The sequence below is a fragment of the Mustela nivalis genome, assembly GCF_964662115.1.
Source record: "Mustela nivalis genome assembly, chromosome: 9".
Taxonomy (NCBI): domain Eukaryota; kingdom Metazoa; phylum Chordata; class Mammalia; order Carnivora; family Mustelidae; genus Mustela; species Mustela nivalis.
In genome coordinates, this window is record NC_139028.1 from 21,167,022 (window position 1) to 21,188,690 (window position 21,669).

Consider the following 21,669-nt stretch of genomic DNA (forward strand, 5'->3'; position numbering starts at 1 on the left):
ATGCCAGTGTGGCTTTCTGCTCTGTGGAAGCGGTGTCCCCTGCTGCCTCCCATCAAGAGATGCTGACCCTTGGGACAGAGGCTCTGCTGCGAGCTGGGAGTGGGCCTAATGCCCCCTCTTGCAACCTTGGAGTGGAGCTAGGAATGGGGGACCAGGGTGCTCCGTGCCATCCGCCCCTGGGTAGCTGTGCCGCCTGGAGCCTGTTGTGAGGCTTCTGGGAGTCAGGGGGCAGCAGAGGCCCAGTCTTGGCAGATGCAGGAGGGAGGCAGGTGAGGCAGGAGGGAGACAGCCCCTATTTGGGGAGAACCAGAATTCTAGAAGGTGGCTTCTGGTGACTTCTCCCCGTCGGGCCGGGCTGCTTACCCTTGCCTGCAGGCTCAATGGTGACCTTCTCGCTGCTGTTGCCCCGGCCAGCAGAGGTGACGGCAGCCACCCACAGCAGGTACTGCTGCCCGCGGTTCAGGTGGGCTATCCGGTAGAAGAGCTGCTCTGGGCTCGTCTCGTACTCGCTGGGAGCCTGCGGGACGGAGGCAAAGAAGGGCTAAGAACCCAGCTTCCGGGCCTCCAGACTCCAACCCCAGCCTTCCTCGGGGACCTGGGCTCAGAGGAGGGGGTGGCCCAGTCGGAGGATTGAAGGGGGGGCAGTGGGAAGAGAAGGTAGGATCCTGAATCGTTTGCCCTTTCTGGTTCAGGAGCAACAGTGAGCAGAGTTTGTAGGGCGCTTGGCCCCAGGGGCTCATGGACCTGCTCTGGGTGTTGCTGGGCCAGCCTCAGTTTACCTCTTTGAGAGATCCAGACGCTGACAATGGTGGCTCCAGGCCACGGAGTGTGAGAGTGGCGGGTGAGTGATGGAGGGAGTTAGGAGAAGGGAGAACAGAGGGAAGAGGGTCCCAGGAAGACCCCGAGGAAGGGGAGTCTATGAGAAGAAGCCAAATTACCACGTTTGCCTTATTAGGGTTGTAGACAGGCTCCCCAGCCTGTGCCGGCTCTGCTAATTACCACCCCTTCATTCTGCGGGGGCAAACCGTCCGGGGGCGGGAGCAGTGGGAGACGGGGCTCAGAAAGCTTCACCGAGTAACACTTCATTAATGATTATTAGTGGTATAGATCACCCTATATATTTGTAGGTTATATAAATCTATAAATTTTTTTTTTAACCAAATGACAGTTTTGACAAGTTGCCAACAAAACAATATCGGATCCCAGTGGTTTTACCAGTTGCTTTGATGAAAAGATTATGTTGCCTTGGAAACCAGAGGCTCAGATATTGAAATGAATTTGAGAAGGAGCTTTTGATAAGCGCTAGTTTGCAGACCTCCTGTCAGCCCCTTTCCTGGTCCAGGCGGGATGGGGCGGACTTTCATTTTATTTTATTTTTTGGTCAGCCGTGGGGAAGGGAAAGGAGGACAGCGCTAGGGCCTCTTTGAAATCAGGGCAGAAGTCTAGGGAGGGGGAGCAGCCCCCGGAACAGATGGGGGGCCCCGAGGCCAGAGGGAGCTAATAATTAGTTATCTCTGCAGTCACGGGCTCTTGCACACACATGCTCATGTGCACACGTTCACACGCACACGGACATAGAGATGCATTCGTGCACGTGCATGTGCCAAGGGACAGACCTGCAGACAGGTACGGGGTCACAGAGGGACATTCTCTGTGCCCCATGGGAGGGCTGAGGGGTCCAATGACTTCTAACAGGAGAAAACATCCTTTCTGGCCCCAGGCCATGTGCGGGCAAATGTTAGGGAGGAGACACAGCATCCCTTCAATACACACAGAGCTCCCTGGCCAAATCCTCCTCTTGCCCCCCTCATGGACACTTGGCCTTGACCCCAGTAGGTCACTGCTGTGGACAGGTGCAGAACCACCCTGAGCCCTGGTTGCTGGGAAGTCTTTTCAGGCTGCAGCACCCAGGAGACTGTGTGTGTTTCCATTTGTGCATGAGGTAGGTGGGTGTAGTGGCTTCAACACATACCTGCCCCTTCTTCCTAAGGGTCTGTCCCATAGGTCTTATACCTTTCTCAAGGGTCCCAGGACCTCAGTTTTCTATCCTGTGAACTAAGAAAGCACAACAGCTCTGCCTACCCTGTGTGGTTACAGAGAGGCACAAATGGGGCAAGGGGTGTGTGAGTCTTTTATAAACTGGGGCATGTTCATCTCCTGGCTTGTTTGCCTTTGATGATTGAGGTGTGTATGGGCACACATGGAGAAAAGTTGGGTGTACCTGCTTGTGTGTCAGTGTGTACCCGAGTGTACATTTGTGTCTGCACAGGGCAGGAAAGGCTTGGCTTCCCTTTGAAGGTGTTAGCATCACATCTGGATCCTGAGGTCTTTCTTTTAACCTGGACTCCCCAAAACCCCTGAAATCATTTTTAAAAACACATAACCATATTCCCAAATAAAGTCTATGTGGATCAAATTTAAAAAGAAAAACATAGAACTATGACAATATTTGTCTTTCTAATCATACAAGTGAAGGTAAAAATCATAAATGGAAATGTTTCATAAATTTGAATTCTATAAAAACAAAATCCCATGGCACACCAAAAAGAGTACCAGAAGGCAAGCAAATAACTGCAACCAATATAATTAATAAATGGTTATTTTCCTCATATGTAAAGAGTACTCTCAGATCAATAAGAAAAAAGCCACGAACTAGCCAAATGAAAAATGGATAAAAGACATGAATTGATAATTATCCAAACATGAAAAAAAAACCCAGCCAATAAACAAATAACAATAATCAACCTAACTGGAGATCAAAGGAATATAACTAAAATAGGACACCTTTTAAAAAAATCGAACTAGCAAAAATGACACATGTGTAATACCTTGGATTAGCATGGGCACATTGTTTCTTGTACTTATAATGCTGGTGGGAGCATAACTTGGTTCCAACTTTCTGAGGAGTAATTTACAAACATGTATGCATATCTTAAGAATATCCTTACTCTTGGGGCACCTGGGTGGCTCAGTGGGTTAAAGACTCTGCTTTTGGCTCGGGTTGTGATCAAAGGGTCCTGGGATCGGGCCCTGCGTTGGACTCTCTGCTCAGTGGGGAGCCTGCTTTCCCCTCTCTCTCTGCCTGCCTCTCTGCCTACTTGTGATCTCTGTCTGTTGAATAAATAAATAAAATCTTTAAAAAAAAAAAAAAAGAATATCCTTACTCTTTGTGCCTCAGGAACTCCTATGGAAATTTACCCTAAGAAACATGGGTATAAAGACTTTTATGAAGAATGTTCAATGAGGTATTAATTATAATGTTTAACACTTGAAAATAGATTAAATATAGAACAAGGTACTGGTTAAATGGATTATATACTAATAGGCACTTGTGATCATATTTGAAAAGAGTATTTGATGGTGTGGGAAAATGCCTACATATATTACAAGAAAAACATGGATTATATGGTATTACATAAAATTTCATCTTCATTTTCTTAAAAAAAATCCCCATAATCTATACACAGATCAAAGACTAAAAGGCTACCTACCAAACATTGCCAGTGTTTATCTTTAAGGAATGAATACAAGTCATTTTTGCTTTCTTCTCTGTTCTTTAATATATTTATAGAATTTTTGACAATAAAGTGGCAATATTTTGATAATCCAAGGAAAACAACAAATGTATGAAAATGTTTTGTGAAATTTCTGATTGGATGCACTGCAGCTCTGGCTGCCCCCAGGGCGTTCCTTCTGGGAGCCTAAGCCAGATGCACTTCCCATCTCTTCTGAGGGTTCCACACCCGTGTGTTCATACATTCAAGTACATATGCACACATGAAGACTCGTGCATTGCCTCTGACCTCAAGCTCAAATCCATAGTTTTGCACCATCACATACATGCGTGTGTCCTTAGCCCCAGCACTCACTCCTAGAGCTCTTCCCTAAGTGAATCTGTAATACAGTTGTTTGGAATTTGGAAAGTGTGCAAAACGACAGTATCATGCTGTCCATATCACAGTCGCACGTGGGGGTCAGTTTCTACCCCCTGAGGTGGCTGAACAGAGGTTCTCATCACATTGAGCACAGTGGCCCCTGGTGGGACAATGTCCCATGGGGACTCTCCCTGGGAGAGAGGACATGGAGAGAGGCGGGGAGGCCCTTGGGGTCTCCAGCAGGAGCTGGGCACCAGGAGCTCTATTCTGGGGCCTGGGACAGAGGTCCCTAGCCAGCTGACTAGGGGGTCCTAAAGCCCGAGTTAATGAGGAGGCAGTGCTCCTTTGAAAGGCTTCATTGTTGGAGGAGGAGATGACTGCACAAAGCCAAGCTCGGGAATGAGTACCCTCTCCCATCAATTTATCATGGGAAACTTGCCCAGTGTCTAAGGCTTTACAATGGCCAGGCTGCTAGTAGTTCATTCATCAAACATGTATTTAGTGATGATGATGTTTCATGGACCGTTTTTGGCAGCTGGGGATCTAGAGATGAAAAGATGTTGCCCTGGTCCTCACTGGGCCCCAAGGACCAGCGCAGGAGACAGAGAAGTCACTAGCTAGTTGCCTTCTGACACCCTCAGTGGATGACAGGATGGAGTGCATGCCACAGCACAGGTCAGCCTGGGCAGAAGTGTGGAAAAGCATAGCAGGCATCCAGAATAGTGACGAGCTCAGAATGTGTGTGCACATGTACGTACGTGTGTGCACGCGTGTGGAGTTGGGGGGCAGGGGAAAGGGGCAGACGGCATAGCTAAGACACTGATTGGAAAATCAGCACAACCACCCAGGGATGGCGGCACATTCTCTACTGGACACGTGCAGACCCCGTGGCTCAGCGGTTCTTCTCGTGGGTGCTCGCCCGACAGGCACGCATGCGCACGGGCTCCAGGAGACCCCAGCGAAGACGCGCACAGCGGCACCATATGTAGCGGCTCCGAGCTGAAATCTACCCAAATGCCTATCTATGGGTAACAGACTGGAGGAAACAATTCTATGTACACACACAGTCGAAACCCGTGCAGAAGTGGCAGTGAACGATCTATAACCACACACAACAATATGGATGAAATCCAGAAATGCAAAATAACGTTGAGTAAAAGAAGCCGGATAAATGGTATGAACTTCGCTTATATAATCTATGAAATGCGGCAACACTACTCTGAAGTCAGGATGGCTCTCACCCTGCCCCAGGGGTAGGGAGGTGACTAGAAGGGGCACAAGGAGGTCCTCTGGAGGGTTGCAATGTCGTGTTTCCTGCTCTGGGTCTGCTGGCCCCGTGTGCTGTGAAAATTCACGGAGCTGTACACTCGCGTCTCTGCGTCGTGGCTGTGAGGATGGAGGGGAGGACACAGGGTCCCTGAAAAGATATTTCTGGGCTTCCCCTCTGGTAATAGAACTCTGGCCTCCCTGGTGCGGTGCCGGGCCACCTATGGCTCAGAGGGTAATTCAGAAAGACCACAGGAAAGCCAAGCGAAGGAGGAGATGGCACAATTATGGAGCAATTTCAGGGCAGCTTTCCCGGCTGCCGGGAGCTCATCTGCAGATGCTTGGGCTGCCGTCCCATCACACGCTGCTGGTGGAGGGAGAAGCTGGCCTCCTCCTGCTCCCTGCTCTCCTCCTGAGATGTCCTGGGTATCTCCTGGATAGTACTCCTGCCCCCTCCCCCAGAGTGTGCCTCTCCACATCCCCACTAGACTGGACACCCCACTGAGGACAGGTGCACCTGCTGATGTAGCTAGACCAGGTGTGCTCCAGAGTAGTCACCCAGCAGAACACAGTGGTCGAGTGGCTGGAGATCAGGAAAGGAAGAAGGAAGGATACATATTGTGGGATATGGGTGTGTAGACTGCATTTATCACCTCTTCCCTCTTTGTCAGGCCCCTCTGAGCACCCAACGGAAGGGCAGGGAACAGCTGCCTGCATTACACTCCCAGGTTTGGGCAGATCTTGCCATCTGAGTCCTCTCTCTAATGCTGAGGCCCAGCTCTGGCCCAGACAGGGACGCTCCTGCCTCCTCTCAGCTGTCTGCCATCTTCTCTCCTAACTTTAATGGGCTCTATGCTGAGTACGCCACTCAGGGCAGAACTCCAGCAGCCCTCCAAGCCCAGATCGTTCATGCTGGAGAGTGGATCATGTCCAGAGGCCATGGACCAGCCAGGCCCCAGTCAACAGCCCTGGGGCCTGCTGCAAGCTTCCCTGGTCAGCCAGACCAAAAGAGCTGAGGCCCTGGTCTCGCTTTCACATCTGCTTGGTTTTGAGCCCTGACTCAAAGAAGCCTCCAAGGGCTTGTGACAACCTTGCGGCCCTTGGAACAGAGGACTGACCCAAGATGGACACCGAGTAAGGCCTCAACTACTCTTGGGTGACCAGAACCCATTCTTATCCATGAATTCATGTAGAAACACAGATATAAGTAGCTCCCGGGTTTGCCCTGGACACCTGCTGATCTTCCGAGAAATTTTCCCTTTCTCCTGTCACCCTCATCATTCAATCCTGGGCCTACTTACCGGCTGGCCAGACCCAGGGCTGGAGCAGAAGATGGTGTACTTGCGGATCACCCCATTGGGCTTGGTTGGGGGGAGCCAAGACACAACCACACTGCTGGCAGATGAAGGGACAGCTTTGATGCCAGCGGGGGGACCTGGAACTGAATCGGGAGAAGGCTGGGTCAGTTTAGAGAAAGGAGCTCTGCCTTTGGGAAAGAATGACAGGGTGGGGAGAGTAAGGCGGATCAATCTGGGAGAGCTTCCTGGAGGAGGCATCCTTGAGCTATGATTTAAAGGGGGAGGTTCCAGCAGGTAAGGAGAAAGGTGATCACTTGGGGCTTGTAACAAAGTATCCGAGACGGAGGCACTGGGAATAGTCATCTTCAAAAGTGGCCAGAACCAAGGACTTAGGATACTTCAGAGACAAACAGAACCCATGGGTAATTCACCTTGATTCCCACAATCTTAACCTACTTCCTGCCTCAATGCTTGACTAATAGGTTGTATATAGGCCAAACAAATACACTGGTCACTTTGCTCTTTGGCCTATGAGCTCCTTGACGCTGGGGGCTCCAGAGACTCACAGAGCAGGCCTCCTCCTGGGGGGTCAGAGGCTGGTGGTCAGCCAGTGGGTGACTGGGCTTCCTGTCATGTGCCCAGGGCACTGCCCCTGGGCTGCTGGCTAGACCCTTTCTGTTTCAGGAGGGGAAGTCTACCAGGGAATTGGCTGGGACATTCATCCTAAGGGGATCCCAATTCATATGGATTCTGCCCTCCCCACTGCCCCCATCTCTCTGGGCCAGCCTAACCCAGCCGGGATCCCGGGGCTCTACTTGGGAGACTGGACGCTTCCTGGTTTCAGGTCCCCTCATCTCTCCTTTGTATTGTCGTGTACTCGTCTTTCCTCCTGGGAGCTTTACGTTCCTTTGAGGACAGTGATGACATCCCGCTCAACTTACTTTGCCTCCCGAGCCTCTGTTTGCCCCTCTATATGATGGACGTAATCACAACCACATTACGGGTTAGCAGTGACAGTCAGCACTGATCAACATAAAAGCACTTGGCACCTCCTGACATATAGAAGACAATAAATGGTGACGATGATCATTTTTTGCATTCCCTCTCTCAACTCTTAGCTTCTAGTACTACTGCATTTTTTTTTAAAAAATCTAGTAAGTGGTCAACAATTCTAGGCTACATAAAATAATGATTCATCATAACCATACACCCAGGGGCCTGAGCCCTCCCTGCTACAGCACCACCATCCCGCCCCTGCTAGTGTCTTTGCAGCTGTGGAATGCAGGGGGCCATTCGGGGGGCACTGGGGCAAGTGTGCTGTCGTGTTCAGATCTTTTCTGTCCTTGCATACTTTTTTTCTCAGCAGTAACTGAGAGGGGTACTTAATTTTTTTTTTTAAGATTTTATGTATTTATTTGACAGAGAAAGAGGATGAAAGCAGAGGGAGCAGCAGGTTCTCTGTGGAGCAGGAGCCCAATGCAGGGCTCGATCCCAGGACTCTGGGCTCATGACCTGAGCTGAAGGCAGCTGCTTAACGACTGAGCCACCTAGGCACCCCCGTTTGTGCAGTCTCGAGGTGATGTTACTAGGTTCACAACAAATTTGGAACTGCTTCATTTGATTAGTAAATTGGGTTCTATTGTAACAGAGGGTCCTTCTGTATCTCTAATGATGATTCCTGCCTTAGAGCATACTGTGCCTGACATTCCAGCTCTCTCTCCGCTCTGCCTGGTGTATCTTTCATGTACTCCTTTCCCATTTCCATACCTTTATGTTTTAGGTGTTTACTATAAACAGCATGTATTTGGGTTTTGTTTCATTGCTGGTCTGACAGTCTTTCTCTTTTCATTGAATAATTTAGTCAATTGATCATTTATCAATTTATCATCAGTTAATGCAATTACTTATATATTTATGTTTAAAAAGCTTCTCTTACTAAGTACTGTCTGTCCCACTTATTCTGTTTTTCTTTTTACTCCTTTTTGTGATTTTTTTGGATTGAAAATTTAAAAGAAATACTTTATTTCTCCCTCTCTATTAGCTGGCTATTAGATAGCCTGTTACCACTTTTAGGGGTAACCCAATATGAATCTTTAACTTACCAAATCATGAATTGGTACTTTTTTCCTCCAACAATGCAAGGACCCCCATTTACCCTCACCCAATTTATATGCCATTTTGTATATTTTAATGATGTATATATTTTAGGTCCTCCCCAAGAAAATGTCACTGTCATCATCGTTTATACAGTCAGTATTAATGGATATTTACCCATATGTCCCCCATTTAATTGTTCTTTTTTTCTTGCATCACTGAGCTCCCACTTGGATCATCTTCCTTCTAGCTAAAGAAGACCCTTTAATATTTCTCTAGAGCAGGCATATTGGTGGTAAAATCTCTCAGTTCTCGTTTGTCTTTATTTCTTCGTATCTTTATTTCACTTTATATCTTTATTTCACTTTAATCCTGGAGAATATTTTGGCTTGGTATAAAATTATAGGTTGATAACTATTTTCCTTACATAATTTATACCACTGCATTGGCTTCTGTTGTTGGTTTGTTGGTTTTCATTGTTTCTGACAGTTTAGCTGCTGATCTCATTGTTGGTCCCATAAGAGTAACTGGTCTTTTCCCCTCCGGTTGCTTTTAAGAATTTTCTCTTTGTGTTTCCTGTTTAGCCGCTTTATTAGGATAAGCCTAGGTGTGGACTTCCTTAAGTCATTGCCTGCAGAATTCCTAGAACTTCTTGCTTTGGGGATTGAGGTCTCTCATCAGTTTTGAACAGTTTTCAGGCATGTTATCTTCTGCGCCATTCTCTTCCTCCTCTTCTTTGAGACTTCCTCTCACATCCTCTATGTCCTTAATATTCAGAATGTGGTCCGTTGGTCAGCAGCAGCGTCACCTGGGAGCATGTTAGAAATGCAAAATCTCAGGTTCCACCCTAGACCTACCAAATCAGAATCTGAATTTTAACACGACCCCCAAGTGACTTGTATGCACAGTCAAGTTTGAAAGTTGCTGTTCTATGTCTGCTACTTGCTCTTTTATTTTTCCATTCATTTTTCTTTCTGAGCTTCTTTTGGGTCTTCTCATCTAACTTCCAGTTCACTAATTCTCTCTTCAGCTGCCTCTGATTGGTTATTAAATCTATCCACTGAGTTCTTAATTTCATGTATTAATAGTTCTTGTTTCTAGATTTTCTATTTGATAGTCTCCAATTCTCTTAAAATTTCAATTTCATTCAGAGTAACTATTTGAAAGCTCATGTGATAAAACTTGTGTTTGGAATTCTTGTGGGTCTATTTCTTTCTTTCTTTTTTTTTTTTCCTGCTGGCTTTTGTTCACGTTGTTCCTCATTATTTTTATTGCATGCCAGACACATCATTTGCAAACTTGTTTGTAGAAGTAGTTTGAGGTCTCAGATGATGTAATCTTTCTAAAGGGAGAATTTACATTTGCTTCTGGCAAGTATCTGCAATCTGGGGACTAGCAACCTGGGCCTACCTCAATCTAATTTCCAGGACTGAGATGATTTGAAGCTTAGCTGGTCTACTTTGGGTGCACTTTTAATCCAACATGCTGTGCCCATGGTCTCAACTCCAGGTAAGGGGGATTCACCAGATAGACCTGTCCACCCCAGCAGGCCCTGGACTCCCAATTTCCTTTCCACTGCTGCTCAGATTATCAGCCCCTGCCTCCAGATTTGGCAAGTGTCCCCTCATGGGAGAGCTGTTCCAAAGGCCGGCCTCACCTCCTGGGCCTCCACTCTCCCTGGGATCCTGGCCCAATAGTTCTGCACTCTCCTGCGAGCTCAGGGATGCCTTCAAGCAGGTGTTTTAAAAATATTTTATCCAGATTTCCTAGTGTCCTCAGCAAGGACAGTGGGTTTGAATTACATAGATAGTCCACCATTACTGGAAGTGCAGATCCTCTGATATGTTTCTCTAAGCTTGTGCTCACGCCTGCCTTCATTGTTAAAAAGGCGACCCTAGCACACACCTTCCGCTTCGCTGCCTAGATGCCCACAGGTTCTAATGGGCCTCTCTGACACTGGTCCTTAACCCCTAGAGCCCCTTCCTGCCATCTGTCCTCCTACTTCAGGAGTTACCTTCCTAAAACACAAGTCCAGTCAAGCCTCGTCCTCAGCTAAATATCTTTAAGATGGTTTAAAATCCAACTCAATTTTCACTCTGATTCAGCATTCCCAGGGGAGGAGAGACGTCAGCAAAGGCTTTGTTGCTCAGGAACCAAGTCCAGCCAAGCCAGCCTGAAAACAAGTTAAGACTGGGGGATTTGGACTTCAGAAATGAGCTTGAATTTATTTGAGTTTGTTTTCATTTTATCTTTTAATTTATTTTGGTTTTCTCTAAATTTCCCAATCTTTTTTTTTTTTTTTTTTTTTTTTCCCCTTTGGAAGAAGGCACAATCCTGAGCTGGGGCAGGGGGTTGAGCATGGGGGCAGGGAGTCACCATGTCTTCAGCTCTTCATTCCAAGCTCCCACAGCAGAGCTCATATTGCAGTGTGGACCCGTCTGCTTCCCGAGGGAGCTGAGAAAGAACTGGAATGGGATAACCTGGAGGAGGCGGGACCAGGACTGGTGCTGCGCCTGCTGGTCTGTGTGCCCATCTGCCCCTGTTCTTTCCTATTCCTTGCAAACCGAGCCTCCCTCTTGCTCGGGTCCCCATGCCCCTCCATTCCTCAGAGAGAGCTGTCCCCATCACTGACACTAGCGGATTTATTACCCTCCAGGGAAGTCAGCTGTGATCATCCCACTCCCCTTTCAGTGACTGGCTTAGCAAGAGACACGTTGCCCCAGTGTTGTCAACAGGAAATGAGGATGAATCAGTTGAAGGGCTTCTGGGGAAGGTGTTTTTCACTCCCGAGAGATGCCCACAGGAAGAGACCCCCTCTCTCACTGGGAACTCTGTCCTGTCTGGTGGGATGCCTAAAGCTGCAGTCATTTGAGATCATGGGAGGCACAGCTGACAGGCGGAGGCAGAGCAGAAGGATGGGGCCCAATGAGTTAAGCAACCTTGGAGCTATGCTCCTCAAGACTTATTGTTATGTGTGATAATAATACACTTAGTAGTTAAATCTTTCTTTAGTTGTACTATTCGCAGCCCAAAGCTACCTGTCTGCCACAGGCATGTGATGGAAAGTATAGAAGATATGGAGGCAAGAAGGCCTTGGTTCGCTTCCTACAAGATGCATGACCTCCAGCAGGTTGCTTTAGCTCGCCAGACCTCACTTTCCTCACCTTGAAAATGGACATGATAGTTACCTCATTGGGCTGCCGGGAAGGCTCGGTCACACTTACGACTACACATGCTACCCATGTCAACTGTGGCTGCGGTTCTGGGTGTGACAGCAGTTCTCACCTCACAGTGGCTTCCTTCTGGCTCAGGCCTCCCTTTTGGGGGGCACCGAGTCCCTCAGGGATGCCTGGGTCCACCTGAAGCGGCCAGCACCTTGGTAACTAGCAGGCCCCTGCCATTTCCTAGTGCTGCACATTTTAGGAAGCGTTTTACAGTTAACTTGCTTCTTACAACAACTTGATGTGATCAGTATCCCCATTTTATCACGAGGAAACAGGTTCAGGAAGGCTAAGTGACTGGCCAGTAACAGACAGGGCTGGGCCAGGCTCTTCTGTTGTGCCTGCCAGCACCCCTTTACTCTGCGGAGCTGCCCACAGGACCCATTTCCTGACTGCACGGTCCCCTGCGCGTGTCCCTGGCCGTTGCTCTGGAGGCAGCTCTGAAGCAAAAAGTGGGAAGCTCCTTGCAGGGAGGGATGATGCTATCGGACCTTCAGATTCCCTCGTTGGGTGGGGGCGACCTTTGTCAAACATGCAGAAGAGCTTATAGCTGAGACGTTGCATCAGCACAGGATGCAAAAGGGCGGGGACAGGGTGGGGGAGCAGTGGTTCCCATCTAGGGGCTGGATAGGTGTGTTGTTCAGAAGGTCTGGAAGGGGCCAGGCTCCGAGCATGGTCCCCGCTTGGCCTGCACACACACGAGCAGGTGGCTCTGCCCGGAGCTGTCCCAGGAAACCTTGATGGGGGGATTAATGGCAGGAAAAGTAGGGCAGGCAGGTTGGTAAATATTTAATTGCTCAGAGCTTAAGGCAGGGAGGGGGCCGATCTGGTGGAGGACCAGGGCTTAGGGAGAGTGGGGAGCAGGATTAAACCTGTCTGTTCCCTGGGCACCGGCTGCTCTGGGAAACTCTTCCACCTTGGGAACCCTGCCTCAGCAACTCTAATCCTCCAACACCTTCTTCAGAAACACACAGGAGGGGACCCAGGCCATGGGAACTTTGAGAAAACTGAGGCAGCGAGGGGAGGAAGCCAGGATGTTAGCAGTGGCTGTTGCTTTAGTCCCCAAGCTGCCAGCCACTCTTCACAGGAACCAACTTAAAAATAGAGCACCTGCCTCCGAAGGTTGAAGCGTCAGCTAAGGGATGGTGTTGGGATGGGTGAGGAAGAAAGTGGAGGATGGAAGCAGGAGCCCCAGCTTCTGGATGCAGGGTGAGAGGTGGGGGGAGGGGTGCATTTCTGGGCCCCAGCTGGGAGTCTGGCCCTTTTCCCAACCTCTTCTCTGCTGGGTTGGTTCAGCTCTCCACCTCCCCAACCATCTTCCTTTGTCACCCCAGCCTGGAGGGTTGGCTTGTGATCTCTGCTTTTCCTCCAGTTCCGTTCCATGGGGAAGGGCTTTGAGATCAGAGCTCCGAATGGAGGCACAGCCCATTCTGTCCCTGAGAGCCTCCCCAGTGCACCAGAGTCCAGGGCCTGGCCCATTCTGGGGCTTCTGCAGGATGGCTGCCAAGTCCCTAAGCCAAGATGTGAGGCGAGATGGCCCTCTCCCCCTCCCCGCCAATCCAACCATCTGTATCCAGAGGAAACCAGGCAGAAACTTGCATCAGAGCAGATGCCACAAAAAGGATGCTCTTGAAGGGGAGGGGGGAAGAGAGACTTTATCAGCCTCTGACCTGGTGCTGCAGGGGGAGCCAAGGGAGCAGGTTCCCGTCGCTTATATGTTTATGCAGGAGTCCCAGAGCATCTGCTACCACCAATGGCAGTCTGTGGTCTCCCCAGGTGGGGTCCCAGAGTGCCCAAAGCCACCCTACAATGACTCAAAGGGACAGGAGACAGGATGGTGCCCTGCCGTCACCTTTCTCCTTGGGCAGCGCTTGGCAGCAGGCCCTGGGGGAGTGTGGCGGGGGTGCCGAGGCCGGGCTGGGCATGGCAGAGTGGACTTACCGTCCTCCTTGGTCTGGATACAGAGCACGCCGCTGCGCACGCCGTCCCCGGCCTGGGTGTAGGCCAGCACCTGCACGCTATAGTTGGTGAACTTCTCCATACCACGCAGCTCTACCCGCTCCCGCGTGGTGGTGATGTTCTGCATCTCGCCCCACTCTGCCGGAGACAAGCAGCCCCTGAGTGCGGCCCGGGTGGTGGGGGGCGTGCCTGGTCCCCCTGCCGCTGGCCCTCTGCCAGCCTGGGCTCCACTGGGCTCAGACTTCACCTCCATGGTAGTGGCAGCTAGGGGGACTTGGCCTCCAGGAACACGGGGGCAAATTTGGGGCACCGATCCCAGGCCTCATCTCTCCCCAAGGGGGTCCAACCAGGGCGAGCCGGCCTATGCCTGGCTTTGGCCCCAGTGATCTTGCACCAAATTCAACCTAATACTCTCCCTGGAGTACTGGAGAATATTTCCATCTCTCCGAGCACCCTCCCCCTCCTCCATCCAATCCCCTCTCCCTGCGAGGGATACCAAGCGTGCTGTACTCTCAGTAGCATAAGAGCTAAGTCCCCTTCCCTTCTCCCTACCCCTGAGGACACCCTCCCCAGGAAGAACCTACAAAAAGAATCTGGGACAGGCTATGAGAGGAGACAGCCTCCGCCAGGAAGGGTCGGGCCTTCCTCCGGCTCAGTGAGGACCCGTCATCTGACTCTGTCAAGGGACTTACTGTAGGCTGAAGGAAAGCTTGGGGAGGGGGTCCCCTGGGAAGACCATGAACTTAGAAGGAGAAAAAAAGACAGGCTCCTGAGCTGACAGCCGTCCACTGAGACCCCTGGGCTTTCAGAAAGACAGGCGCGGACACTGGCTGAGGACAGGCTTTGTAGAAGCCCGTAGACCCAGTCCAGGGCCTCCCTGGGGACCTGCTGTGGTCAGAGGGCCCGGCCCAGGGAGGACAGTAGTCTGCCGGGGCCCAGGAATGAGAACACCATGCCCAGCCAGGGCAACTCCAGGTCAGTGCAGGAAAGCCTCAGAAACCCCAGCAATGGGAATTTTTTTTTTTTTTTTTCAGGAAATTAGAAACCAGGGTAGTCAGGGTACTCAAGGACTGGAGCCAGAGAAAAGACCCAAAAGGAGGTCAGTATGGCCAGTGAGCCAGGTGCCTTTGGAGATTACAAAGGCCAATGACTTCCTTACCTTAAGGGGCTGAGCTAGGAACACTGTGGGTTTAGAAAAGAGGAAGCAAGTTCTGGAAACCGAAGGACCACCCCTTATCTGGACAGCACAAATGGGGGGCTGTGTCAGAGCACATGAACTAGGGACACCTCCCAAGACCCAAGCCCTGAGCTCCAGGCCACTGTGCCTTTGGAGGAGGCCGTGGCGGTGGTGGCAGGGAAAGGCTCATGCTGTCCGCAGTGCATCTCGGCATACACACGGAGAAGGGGTGAGGGGATGAGGAGGGCAGCTGCCCTGCAGAAATGACCACGAGCTGGAGCTTCCAGTCCTCCAGGGGAGAAGGGAGAGCCAAGGGAGCTGGGGGCAGAAGGCTCAGGAGCCGGGGAGCCAAGCTCGCCGTGGCCCCCAGTAGAGCAGCTTCATGGTTTGGGATGCTGGGCCTCTGGCTTATACAAGCGCAGGCTTTCCTGGTCACTGCAAGGCTCCCATGTACCCAGCGGGCAGGGGCTTGGTATGTTTGTGGGACTACAGAAGACTGCCTAGACCAGTGCATCCCAGGGCAAGGAAGGCACCCCTAGTGTTGGGCCACGATCTTGGGTTTTGTGCACCTGCCATTCCAGCTCCATTTCCTGCTCTTCTCCAGATCCTGGGCAGACTGCCCACCTCACTGCCTGGCCAAGGGATGCTGCACTGTCCCCCCACCAGCTTCTGGTAACCCTGTTTCCTCACCTTCTGGCCTCGGTGGTGAGAATGAGCCCCAGGTGCCCCCCCTTGCTCCACACCCCTCTGAAAGCAGTGCCTTCCTGACACTTTTCAACCGCCCCGTCTGAGTGCCAGGGACCCTGCTCAAGATCAACACGTTACATCAGAAAATCACAGACACCCCATCACACCTGCAGTCATTCCCAAACACATGGCCGTCCAGGAGCAGCTGATGTCCCTCCCCCCAGCACAGAGGTGACCATGTATCCCACCACCCATCCTGGCCGTGGCTCTGGCTGGGACAGTGTATGCAGAAGAGAGGGGCTGGGCCTCCACTTGATATCCTGTGGGAAGATGCTCAGCTCTGATCATCTGTGTCTGGTCTGGACACAGACCCCCAAGGAGCCTACATCTCTCACCCCGAGACACAGCTGTCACTCCCGGGACACTCACCCCCATCCACGTAGAGTGACCAGAAGATGACCCGGTAGCCTTTGAGGACGCCATTGAGAGTGCTGCGTGGGGGCTCCGACCAGGAGATGACGGCCACATCGGAGGTGATGGACAGGGCCCGGACGTTCTCGGGGGGCTGGCTGGGCACTGCAGGGGGCGGGGGAGAAGGGTAGAGTCCAGTCAGGGCATACAGCCTGACATCTGTGTCCCAACCAGGAGAACATGGGAGGAGCTCCCGATAGAGTGAGGAGAGTCTGGGCTGCGTGGAAGTGAAGCATTTCCTCTCCTGGATTTGGATGAAAAGAGGTCTTCATAGCTTCAGTTCCTTGCTCTCCAGGTGGCACGTTCCCGGTTCTGGGTATGTGCTGAGGGCACAAGGTGATGAACACAAGGCATGACCCCATGGGGATCCTCCAGTGGTCACCACAACCCAGGAAGTTCATCTTCATCAGGTTGCAGAACCTAGAAGATCGCCAGGCCAGCCCTGGGTCTTATCTGATGGCTGCTGGCCCGATGTGGCATCTGACCAGGTGGTCTGAGCCCAGCCTCTTGGGCCCCATGGGTCCTTATGCCAGGCTGAAGGGAAGGAAAACAAGGTAGTCCCTTCATCTTGTTGAAGGGGAGAAGGTTCCATAGACACCTTTAAGTTTTCTGGGACCATTACACCTTTGTCCCTTGTCCCTGCACATCAAAATGCCTCAGATGATGAGAAAACACTTTCTGATAGCAACTTAGGTGGCCCATTTTGCCTCTAACCCTCTCCCCTGGAGCGCTACCTTGGAGCCTAACCTAAGTTCTACACTCCAGAGTTGGCCCTAGTGCAGGTCACTCTTTCTGAGATGGCAGACGGTGGGGACGCCAGATTCCGGGAGCCACTTTGTTTGGAAAGAACTTTGGTGGCACTTCCTGCTGGCTTCCCAGGAGCTGGGGCCAAAGGGAAAGGCCAGGTCTGCTTTGCTCAGAGAGGGAGAAAGGAGGCACAGGCTGGATGGAAGGTAATTAGATCCCACTGCCCCACAAGAGGCAACTCTAATTTTTATGAGCATTTAAATGATAATACATCATCCTAACGATCCTCTTTGAGAATGATTATTGTTTCATATTACTTAGGTGTAAAAATATAAGCACCATGTAATTAGGGACCCAGTGTAATAAACTAATACAGATCGCCCGTTCGAACAAAATGAAGGTAATATAATTATGGAAAAGACACTATTGCTAAAGCAGGGCCCTTGACTACCCCAGGAGGAGTGCTAATATTGCCAGGAAACGATCAGGATCTGACAGGCTAACGAGGGCCTTAATTAAGTATGAAAAACTGCTGAGCAAATGCTGCTGGAAACTTCTTCCCTCTCTCCTCTTTTGTTTTGAAAATGACTCTACAGCCCATGCTGATCTCTCCCTGTTGGAAATTCTAGGTCCCCCACCCGGAAGCGGGAGCCTGGGAGGTACTGCCCTGCTGGAGGCCTGGCCTGGCTGTTTCCTGGCCCGGCCCCGGTAGACAGCAGTCAAGGCTGTGCGTGCTGTGGCTGTGTGGGCCTGGGGCAGCTGTCCCCCTGGACACGCCTTCCCCGGGCATCCCGGGTCCGCATCTCTTGGTCCTATATCCAGCCTTGCTCCAAAGCGAGAGAGAGACAATGGGGCACAGGAGAGAGTATAGGATTCAGGATCTGACCTGGATTTTGACCCCGGGCTCTGTTCTTTAGGTGATAGGTGATTCCGGACAGGCTTTTTAGCTTCCTTGAAACCTGGCTTCTTTGATGGGGAGCGCCCTAGCTATTGGCGCTGCGTCTCATAGGCAGGTGCCCCCCTGTGCCAGCAGCACCTGGGAATTTCTTTGAAATGCAAAATTTATTCAACCTGCTAGCAGGAGCTGGGTTGGGGGGAGAGCCTAGCAATCTGTTTATGGCCTTCCAGAAGGTTCTGATACACATTCAGGTTTGAGAACTACTGGGTCAGAGCACCCTTGGGATAAGTACTGTTGGTTTGAAGAGGTAACAGGTTGACTCCCCTCCACCTAGCCGGGCCTGTGGTCCAGGGAGGTGCTGGTTGGGGATGGAGTCGGTGTGGAATGGTGGAGGCCGAGGGGGCACTGGTTGTCTTGTGGTTTCCCACGTCCCCTACTAGCCTTCTCTGTGTCCCTCTGCTTGCTACGTGTTTTTCCCTTTTTCTGAGTTCTCCCGTTCCCCAGGGGCTCAGTGCTTCATCCCAAAGCCCAGCTTGGGCCGCAGAACCACTGAATGAGAATCTTGGGAGATGAAGCCGGGGCATCGATATTTTTTAAAGCTTCCAGATAATTCCAATTTGTAGCCAAAGTTAAGGACTGCCAGCATGAGCTAATCTACTTTCAGGTTTCTGACCCGATATATCCTTCCTCCCAGGGGTGTCTACACTTTTAGAGAAGATGAACTAGGGAGAAGGCATTGCTTAACCTTAAGGAGTGACTGCCCCGCCCCCCCACCAAACATGGGACTTTAACTCACGACGCTGAGATCAAGACCTGAGCTGAGATCAAGAGCTGGATGCTTATGCCTGGGTGGCTCAGTCAATGAAGTGTCTGCCTTGTGCTCAGGTTATGAGCCCCGGGGGGATCAAGCCTTGCAGTCCTACATCTGGCTCCCCGGTGGAGCCTGCTTCTCCTTCTGCCTGCCCCTTCCCCTGCTTGTGCTCTCTCTCTCTCTCCCTGACAATTAAATAAGTAAAATCTAAAAAAAAAAAAAAAAAAAAAAAAAAAATTAAAAGAAAAAACCAAAGAACAAAAGACAAGAAAGGAAAAGAGAAGAAAAAAGTTGGACACTTAACCTACTGAGCCAGCCATGCCCTCTAAGGAATGGCTTTCTAGTAGTAGAATGCATGAGTCCCCTCCCTCTGCAGGGGCAGGGTCGGACGCAGCAGCGGTTTTAATCTCAGACTCTGGAATTGGGTTAGGACATCAGGAAAGAAGCTTAGGGGAAACTTCTGCCCTTTGGGGGGCCACAGGCATCAAGGGCCATGTCTCCTCTTTCAACCTCACACAGGCTCAGGTACTAGCTGGCCCTTCTCTGTGCTTGGAGTGCAGGCACATCCCTGCTTCCTCCTAACGTTGTCCCCCTGAAAGCTGGGCCCTGTCATTTACTCATCAGAGTGTGGAGTCCTCTCTGGTCCTCAAAGGATCACGTTTAAAGCAGTGGCTCTACACCTCCCACCGCTTGGATCTTGGCATATTTTAAGCCCTGTCTCTTGTTCGGCCTCTCAGATAGGCAGTGGATGGGTTCCAGCCCAGAAATGCAAAGGTAACTTGGTTTCTGCCCTGTTTCCAACCTGCAGGTTGTTGAGGGAGAAGAAACAGGACCAGGGTGTAGAGGAAAAGGGCCTGGGGAGAGACAGGAGTGAGGACCAGAATGAGGGAGAGTCGGGTGGATGAGAGGCAGGGGCTCAGATAGGTGGAGCATCAGCAGGCAATGGACGACTCAGATGGGCGGAGCATCAGCACGCAATGGACAGAGCGCTGGCCAATGGACTGAGAGCTTAGGGGTGCTCAAGGTCCCAGCACCTCTTGAGGAGCTAATGGGTCAGAGGAGCTGGAGGGATCCAGGGTGCCTGTGTGCCTCATGGGGTAGTGACGGGGCCCGGAGCAGTGGGAGGGCCCCGAGTTGTCGCTGGCAGCCCTGGCTCTCCCGCCCGCCACCGCGTGCTCGTGTCCTCACCATCCTCCAGCGTGGTGGCATTGATCTCGCTGGATGAGGGCCCCGTGCCAGCCCGATTGAAGGCCTGGACCACCACCCCATATTGGGCAAACTTCTTGAGGTTGTCCAGGGTGTAGACCTCGCTGTCCCCAGTGGCCTTCATCTCCACGATGCTGTACTGCCCACTGCTGCCAGGGCTGTTCTCCCTGTAGCCGATTTGGTAGCCCCGTATGACGCCATTCTGCAGCTCCTTCTTGGGCGCCTGTGAGCGGGGTGGGGGAGGGGAGACAAAGACACAAGGGGGCTCGGAGACGATGCTCTGAAAGCCAAAGGAAGATCCTGTCCCTCTTCAGTTCCCAACCCTTCAAAGGCTCCCATCTTGCTTGGGGTGAAAAGCAAAGTTCTTACAAGGGTGACAGAACCCTGTACGAGCTGCCCCGTTACCTCTTGGGTCCATTTCCTCTTCCCCTGGCTGCCCCTGCTCCAGCACATTGGCCTCTCGCGGTTCACACGGGGCTCACCTCCACTCCAGGGAGACCCTCTTTCCTTGCACTGCTGCACAGCTTCCCTCTTCACCTCTGTGGTATCCTCGCGACCACGCCCTGTCTTCATGAGGCTTTCCTCATGCTCTTTATCTGAGATCGCTCCCTCCCCTCTGTTCCATATTTTTCACGTTTCTTCCTGGCCCCCATCACTTCTTGGACCCACTTTTTCTTCCCCAGGCTCTCTTTTTCTCCATTGCACTTAGCATCACCGGACATCCTATATATTTTACTTATGCGTCCCTGTGTTCGCATTAGCACATAAACACCATAAGGATGAAAAACATTGTTTCGTTTGCTCTTTGCTGTGCTCTGTCTAGAATGATGGCTGATACGTAGCAAGCCTTCAATACACAGTTACTGAACGAATGGAGAGAGGAGCTGATACGGCTGTTATCTGACATGGGCTCGGGAGCCTGGGAGAAATGGAACCGCAGACAAAAAGTAACCAAATGGACAGGAAGATGAGCAATTAGCTTGAGTAAAAAGAGAATCCCAAGATGACGCATCACACCCTCCCACCCCCTAGGACAGCCATTGTCACCAAATGGAAAACAACATGTCTGGGCGATGACGTGGGCCAACTGGGCTCCTGCACTGCTGGTGGGGATGCAAACCGGTGTGGCAGCCGTGGTCAGCAGCCTCCCAGAGTGAAACATGGAATTTCCATAGGATCCAGCAGTTCCGCTCCTTGGTACGTACCCCAAGAAGTGAAAGTGGAGACTCAGACACAGACTTGCACACCCAAGTTCATGGCAGCATTATTAGTCAAAAGGTAGAAACAACCCAAGTGTCCATTGATGAATGAACGAATAAATAAAATGTGGTCTATGAAGGCAATCGAATATTATTTAGCTGGATATGCCTATTGTTCAGCCAAAATGGAATTCTGACGCAGGTTACCATGTGGCTGAACTTTGAAAACATCACACTCAGTGAAATAAGCCAGACACAAAAGTTCAAATGATGTGTGATCCAGTTTCTATGGAGTCCCTAGAACAGTCCGCAGAACAGCCACATTCACAGAGTCAGAAAAGAGACTAGGAGTTTCCAGGGGCTGGGGCGAGGAGAGGAGTACTTATCAGTGAACGGGTGCAGAGTTTCTGTTTGGGATTGTGAGAAAGTTCTGGAGGTAGATAGCAGTGATGGTTGCATACACAGTGAACATATTTCATGACAATGACCTGTGCACATAGTCATGGATAAAATGATAAAAATGGGCCATATATTTTACCATAATTCCAAAAAGAAAAAAAAAAAAGAGTCCTTGACTTGGTGTGTGGCCAGTCCTTTGAAGCACGTGGCTAGGTCTCCCCGGACATCACGGCTAGGGGTTGGGGTCTGTGGGGTGGGGAGGCCTGAAGCCAGCCCCTAGACAGACAGACAGAGATGGATAAGACACGTGGTAAGAAGGGAGCATTTTGGAGCTCTGGCTGGGCTGGTGGTAATGAAGGAC

The 21,669-nt window shown here is 51.0% G+C and overlaps 1 protein-coding gene across 2 annotated transcripts in view; it reads right to left on the reverse strand.

The window, feature by feature from the left end:
* Positions 1-21,669, reverse strand: part of DSCAML1 (DS cell adhesion molecule like 1) — a 339,394-nt gene that overhangs the window by 13,705 nt on the left and 304,020 nt on the right. For both annotated transcript variants that reach the window (XM_082683408.1, XM_082683409.1), the window contains exons 17-21: positions 19,693-19,933; positions 16,007-16,153; positions 13,696-13,851; positions 6,443-6,582; positions 364-517 (exon numbers count right to left, since the gene is read on the reverse strand). In XM_082683408.1, the coding sequence (XP_082539534.1) occupies positions 364-517; positions 6,443-6,582; positions 13,696-13,851; positions 16,007-16,153; positions 19,693-19,933 (838 nt within the window). The remainder of the gene's footprint in view (positions 1-363; positions 518-6,442; positions 6,583-13,695; positions 13,852-16,006; positions 16,154-19,692; positions 19,934-21,669) is intronic.